The sequence below is a fragment of the Chiloscyllium plagiosum genome, chromosome 11 (assembly GCF_004010195.1).
Source record: "Chiloscyllium plagiosum isolate BGI_BamShark_2017 chromosome 11, ASM401019v2, whole genome shotgun sequence".
In the NCBI taxonomy this organism is placed as follows: Eukaryota; Metazoa; Chordata; class Chondrichthyes; order Orectolobiformes; family Hemiscylliidae; genus Chiloscyllium; species Chiloscyllium plagiosum.
Window position 1 is genome coordinate 20,629,554 of NC_057720.1, and position 7,230 is coordinate 20,636,783.

General features: G+C 43.5%; 1 protein-coding gene across 2 annotated transcripts in view; it reads left to right on the plus strand.

Annotated features, from left to right (window-relative positions):
- LOC122554200 (choline transporter-like protein 3) overlaps nt 1-7,230 on the plus strand; it is an 89,833-nt gene that overhangs the window by 48,121 nt on the left and 34,482 nt on the right. For both annotated transcript variants that reach the window (XM_043698850.1, XM_043698851.1), the window contains exons 10-11: nt 1,993-2,158; nt 5,551-5,707. In XM_043698850.1, the coding sequence (XP_043554785.1) occupies nt 1,993-2,158; nt 5,551-5,707 (323 nt within the window). The remainder of the gene's footprint in view (nt 1-1,992; nt 2,159-5,550; nt 5,708-7,230) is intronic.

Sequence of the window (7,230 nt, forward strand, 5' to 3'; positions counted from 1 at the left end):
AACATTTATTCATCCAACCTTTTAATGCCCCAATTCACCACTCCCCAACTCTCTTTTCCCCCTGCCAACTTCTTTTCTCTACACCTTCATGTCCCTCTCATCACTCGATCTCTCCCCACACCCTCAGATCTCTCTCCTCTGTCCAGCTTTCCCTCCCCACTCTGTCTTCCCACTCCCTACAATCCCATCTCTGTTTCCCCTACCCTCTATTTCAACCACCACCACCAATCCCCGGGCCCTACACAATCTCTCCTCCTCCACCGACACCTCCTCAGCACTCCCTGCCCATGTCTCTCTCGCCTCCCTCAGTCAGTGTCTCTCTCCGTATCTGTTCCCCCTCCTATTACCTCAGACCTCAGCTCTGTCTTTCCCTTCCCTCCTTCTCTCCCAGCCCTGCCTCTAACCCCCCCCTTCACCCACAGCCCACCCAGTTCTCCAACCTTGCTGAAGTACCCCTTGCTCCCCTATCCAGGCCCGCCCTCCCCATAGTCTCTTTGTTCGATAATACAGAGAATGCAATTCTTCCAGATCAGAACATGTTGAGGAAGCTTCCTATTGTGTTAGGACACTGCAAAGGAGCCTTTGAGGAAAGGACTGTTATTTGTCTGCTCTAACATATTTCAATAACTACAACATTCACTCCAGCTTTAAGTAAGAATGTGCTTGCATTTGCACTCAGCAAGCTATTACTGCCTCAGGACATCCAACAGTGCTTTATAACCAGTGAATTATTTCTCTGAATTGCAGTTGTCAAAGGTGAAATTCAATCCTGTACCTACAAGCTACTGTGTAATATCGATGTAAAGGTGAAGGAATTTTGATTGCAAACTTTTGGAAAATGTACCAAATAAAACACAGAAAGCTGGCACTTGTTAAGGCATTACCCACCTCTCCACAAAATGTATCTTCCTTTGGCCAGGCTTTGGTGTGAATGATGAACACACATTGAATGAATTTTCTCCTTAAAACCCATCGATATACCCCACTCAGGCCTTTCAGACAGTGGAAGGAGGTGGGAGATGCTCCTTCTGAGGTTTCAGGCAGCAAACATTTGACTCAATTAAGAAAATAAATTTAAAAATATAAAGTGAAATAAACAGCCCAAGAACCTCAATGATGTATATTTCTGCTGCTCGAAATAAATACTTCAGGGGCTATGTTTTATTAATTCTCAGGCTGTGGGCATAGCTGGCTAGGCCAGCATTTATTGCCCGTCCCAGAGGGTAGTTAAGAGTCAACCACATTGTTGTGGGTCTGAAGTCACATGTCGGCCAGACTGGGTAAGGATGGCTGTTTCCCTCCTTAAAGAAGGACATTAATGAACCAGATGGGCTTTTCCTGACAATCAAATCGTAATCCCAGATTTATTTTATAGAAGTCACATTCCACTGTGGCAGGATTTGAACCCAAAACCTTACCTGGACCTCTGGATAAATACCACCAGGCCCTCTGTCTTCCCTTCATCAGGGCTTTTGCCCAAAATGTTGATTTTCCTGCTCCTCGGGTGCTGCCTGACTTGCTGCGCTTTTCCAGCACCGCTCTAATCTCGACTCGTCTTCCCTTGTAGATCATTGCAGCCTAATTTACCATGCAGTTGAGACTTGATAATTTCATTTGCTTCTTGACTTTGGCAAGCCACTTTGTTCGTTACCAAATGCTGATCAGTTTCGGTTTGAAGGAAAGGTGAAATTTCTTGCGTGGAGTTTTCATGCTGATGTAATAAATGTTTAAAATCACACAACACCAGGTCATAGTCCTGTGTCCTACGATCTTATACTCCACAACCACCTGATGAAGGAGCAGCGCTCCGAACGCTAGTGCTTCCAAATAAACCTGTTGGACTTTAACCTGGTGTTGTGTGATTTCTAACTTTGTACACCCCAGTCCAACACCAGGATCTTGAGTAATAAATGTTATGTCAGTGCAACATGCTGTACCTTTCTGATTTTTGTATTTCTGTATTTCATGTTTTGTTTTTTTATAAATCTCCAGGTAATGTTCATGTTACTGCAGACAATCTGGTTGAGTACAGACCATTGTCTGGCATACGGTACATGTGGTGGTACCATGTAATTGGACTGATCTGGACCAGTGAATTTCTCGTTGCATGTCAGCAGATAACAATTGCGGGGGCTGTTGTGTGCTGCTACTTCAACAGGTAGGAGTTGGTCAAGAAGACCCATGCTGTTGTGTTGAATGGTTTTGACATCTCATCTCTCAATCATTACCTGCAAATCAGTGTGGCTTCACTACAAGGACGAGAAATATTGGTTCTTCCTCCACTGCAACCGTGACATTTCCAAAGTATTTTTGGGCTGTAAGACATTATGAACATAAAACATTACGGCACAGTACAGGCCCTTCGGCCCTCAATGTTACGCCAATCTGTGGAACCAATTTGAAGTCTATCTATCCTACACTATTTCAGTTTCATCCGTATGTTTATCCAATGACCATTTAAATGCCCTTAAAGTTGGCGAGTCTACTATTGTTGCAGGCAGGACATTGCACGCCCTACTACTCTCTGAGTAAAGAAACTACCTCTAACATCTGCCCTATATCTGTCTATGAGAAATTTACTGGTACAGAATGGTACTCTGGAATTAAGGCATACCCTGGGCCAGAAAATGAGGCATCTAGTTCTCAATTTTACCCACAGTCTGCCTGATCGGCAAGACCTTGATGTTGACACCAGTCAATATGTTTGAATGGAAAGAGTTATCAAGTTTTGAAAACTAATGTCCAATTTCGATTGTCAGAAAATTGTGGTCCTGAATTTCTGATCACTAGAGGGTGGATACCCCTGAATGAGGATCTTGGGTAGTAATTTGAGCTCGTTAAAATAGCTCTCAAAAGTCAGGAGGTAGATAACAATGTACTGCTGATCAAATGTTGACCAAAAGATCTTCAGTTAGGAAGGTGATGATTCTGAACAGTCAGCCGATGGATTCATTAGTGCTTGGGTAATCTTTACATCATTTAGGGGTGGCACGGTGGCTCAGTGGTTGGCACTGCTGCCTCACAGTGCCAAGGACCCAGGTTCGATTCAGCTCCCAATGACTGTGTGAGTTTCCTAATCAATTGTCCTATGTAGGCTAAGTGGATTGGCCATGCTACATTGCCTGTAGTGTCCAGGGATGTGCAGGCTAGGTCAGTTAGCCATGGGAAATGCAGGTTTACAGGGATAGTCTAGGGGGCAGGATGCTCTTTGGAGGGTCGATGTGGACTTGGGCTAAATGGCCTGCTTCCACACTGTAGGGATTCTATGATTCATTATACTGGAGGTTTTCAATTGAAAGAGCTCAGCATTTAAGCTCAATTTGCACTGCAATTTCTTGCTACCTTTAACAAGCTTTGTACATGAGAAAATATAAATTGCCATTAAATAAATAGGTTAGAAATAATCTAAAAGTGCAATTGAGCATAAATTCTCTGTAATGGGTGTGTTCTGATGACCTATAACCTGCTGGTGATGGATGGACTTTGTTTACCAAAGATTTCCATGGGGAATTGGGGAAGGAGTATGGGAGACTGAGTTTAGATTAGAGTGGTGCTGGAAAAGCACAGCAGGTCAGGTAGCATCCGAGGAGCAGGAAAATTGACGTTTCTGGCAAAAGCCCTTATGGGAGACTGATCCTTCTGACATTGGTGATCCTTTCATTTCCTGCATCTTGCCTCCGAACTGATGTAATGATCCATAGAAACATATGAATGAGGAGCAAACATGAGCCATTTCCCCCTCATGCATGCTCTGCCATCAATAAGAGGTGTTTGTGTTCTGAAGCTCGCATTCCTGTTTACCTCTGATAACGCTCGATTCCCCTGCCTAACAAGAGTCTATCTACAAAAAACAAAGAGAATGCTGGAGAAGCTGGTCTGGCAGCATCTGTGGAGTGAGGAACACAAGTAATAATTCCTGAGGAAATGCTTTCACCCAAAACATCGACTCTCCTGCTGCTCGGATGCTACCTGACCTGCTGTGCTTTTCCAGCACCACACTCTCGACTCTAATCTCCAGCATCTGCAGTCTTCACTTTCTCCAAGTAATGTTTGGAGACTGGTATGACCCTTCAAAAGGATCCTTCTGCCCCACCTTAAAAATATTCAATGACCCCTTCTGAGGCAGAGACCTCTAAAGTTACTCCGCTCTGAGGGAAAAAACACAATCATCTATATCTGTGTGATATGATTCTGTAGGAGATCCTAAAAAGGCAACTGCTAATATTTAGAATGCTCCTCAGCTCTGACTCATCCACAAAATGAAATATCCTTTCAACATTCAACTTGTCAAAAGCATTCAGGATCTCTTAAACTTCAAACAAAGCAACCTCTCTCTTCTAAATTCCCATGGAAATAAGCCTAGTCAGTACAATTTTCCTCATGAGGCAACTCATTCAATCCAGGTGTCAATGTAAGTAAACTTTCTCTGAACCACCACTAATGCATGTACATCTTCCTTAAATAAGGAGATCAAAGCCTCGCATATTATTGAGATGTGGTCTCAGCAATGTTCCTGTATAACTAAAGCATAGCATCTGTACCTTTATACTCAGTTCCTCATAATAACCGAAAATATTCTTCGGAGGCTGGACAAGTTGTTCATAGAGAAACTGTTTCCCCGTTATGGGACCGTTAACAACCAGAGGTCATCATTTCAGAGTAATCCCAGCTAGGACAGAGATGAGGAGGAATTTCTTCTCCTGGGGGCAGTGAATCTCCAGAATTCTTTTATCTCAGCGGTCTGTAGATCCTGTGGAGGGGAGAAAGGGTGGAGAATGAACCTAGTTTTCTTTTGAGCACGTGGTTTTCTGCCCCAGCTGACCAGTGGATTTAGACCATCCTGCAGTCTACAGACTTCTTCCTCACTGTCAATGATCTGGCTAATTTTTATGTCATTTGAAAATTGCATCTCCGATATACAATTCCAGATCAGTGGTATGCAACTGGAAAAGAGGTACCAATACTAAACTTGAAGAAAACTCTTTGGTTACAAGCCTCCAACCACACAAGCATGCTTCTTCCATTACCTTTTGTTTCAATCTTATTTCCAAGAGAAGATAGACATAGAGTCCAAAGACGTGCACGTTAGGTGGATTGGCCACACTAAATTGCCCATAGTGTCCAGGGATATACAGGCTAGGTAGATTAGCCAGAGGAAATGCAGGGTTTCTGGGATAGGGTAGGGGTGGATCTGGGTGGGAAGCTCTTCAAAGGGTCAGTGTGGACTCGATGGACCAAGTTGCCTGCTTCCACACTGTAGGGATTTTATGATTCTATGATTGCCCTGCAGTAGACCACCAGGATCTTGTTGCACCAACCCCTCACTGGGACCAGAACTGTAACTTTTCTATCATTTCCATTCCCTCTTCCTCCTCCCCCAAATTCCAGCACCGACTCCCAGCAACTCCTCACCGAACACCATCAGCAGTTGAACATGTTGGACTCTCTGACTTGATTTACACACCATGACTTGCTCGCATTTAACATTTGTTTTGGTTTGCTTTGCTGGAGAGCTCAATCTAATTCACAATCACCGAATTCTTTCCTCAGGGACAAAAAGAATCCACCCAGCCATCCAATCCTCACTTCTGTTTCAAGGCTCTTTAATTACCATCTGGGAACGGTTGTTAAAGGTTCACTTCTAATCACTCTTGTCAGGATTCCACGGATTGTTCTGGTGTACATTCACAGCAGTCTGAAGGGAAAGGTAAGATAAGAGCCAGATTTGGGATTCAGTTGCAGTGTTTTTGATGTTTTAAAGGGAGCATCGCCATTTATAGTAATGGTCTTATGACTCTTGATAAGCAGCAACACACTTTACTGAAGTGCAAAAGGTGCTTGTGAACTCTGTACAAAAAATGTTGGGTCTAGTCAGATTCAACTGCTAGTAATAGGTCTTTTTGTCTTCAATTCTAAATGCTCAGCCTTTATGCAGTTCATTCCTGTTCCAGTCATTCTGTTGGCAGTAACGGCCAGGAACTGGCAGGGTGCTCAGTTCTGAAGAAGAGTCATACCAGACTCGAAACGTTCATTCTGTTTCTCTCTCAACAGCTGCTGTCAGACCTGCTGAGTTTCTCCAGTTTGCTGTGTTTAGTTGAGTGAGATGAGTCATCGATTGCAGTGTTAGGGAGGTGACCCCTGCTAATCACTCTGTGATCTGCTCCTGGCATTAGAAAATCTTGTGCACTGAAATGGTTTCACAATGTCATCTCCCACATTTATTTAAAATGATATTCACAAAGCTGGAGCCTTGCTTGCAAATCAATCTTTGAATTAGATTGGACAGTACTAGATCTATTGATGTTTGTAAAAGAGGGTGTGCATAAGAGAGGTCACACCCTTGGATCGAGATATTTTCTTTCAGTGAGACTGTGTTCTTTGATGCAGCTCATCCTGAAGGTGTTATCCTGGTTCCCATCATTTTCTTTGGCTTTTCATATGTTTTACAATTTCAAAAATAAGCATGGCAAATTTGCAACAACAACACTTTGAAGGAAGTGATTTTTGGTTATTCATTCATGGGATGAGGGTATCACTAGCTAGGCCAGTACTTATTGCCCATCACCAGTTAGCCAGGGGGCAATAAAGAGTCAAACACATTGCTGTGAGTCTGGACTCACACGTACACCAGACCAGGTAAAGATTTCCCCTGAAGGTTATTAATGAACCAGATGGGTTTTTCCAACAATTGGAATTGATTGATGATGGTTTCATGGTCATCATCAGACTCTTAATTATAGAATTTTGAGTTCAAGTTCCACGTCTGCCTTGGTGGGATACAAACCCAAGTCCCTGGGACATACCTGGGTCTCCTGACTAACAGTCCAGCAATAATACCACTAAGCCATCACCTCCCTATTTTCTTAGACTCTGTTTCAATGCTTTATTCCTCACCAACCAAATGTACACAGTTCAAATGAAGCGTTACTTGATCTTTGCAATTATCCCTGGTAAAAACAATGACTGCAGATGCTGGAAACCAGATTCTGGATTAGTGGTGCTGCAAAAGCACAGCAATTCAGGCAGCATCCGAGGAGCAGTAAAATCGACGTTTCGGGCAAAAGCCCTTCATCAGGAATACAGGCAGAGAGTCTGAATGGTGGAGAGATAAGCTAGGGGAGGGTGAGGGTGGGGAGAAAGTAGCAAAGAGTACAATAGGTGAGTGGAGGAGGGGATGAAGGTGATAGGTCAAGGAGGAGGGTGGAGTGGATAGGTGGAAAAGAAGATAGG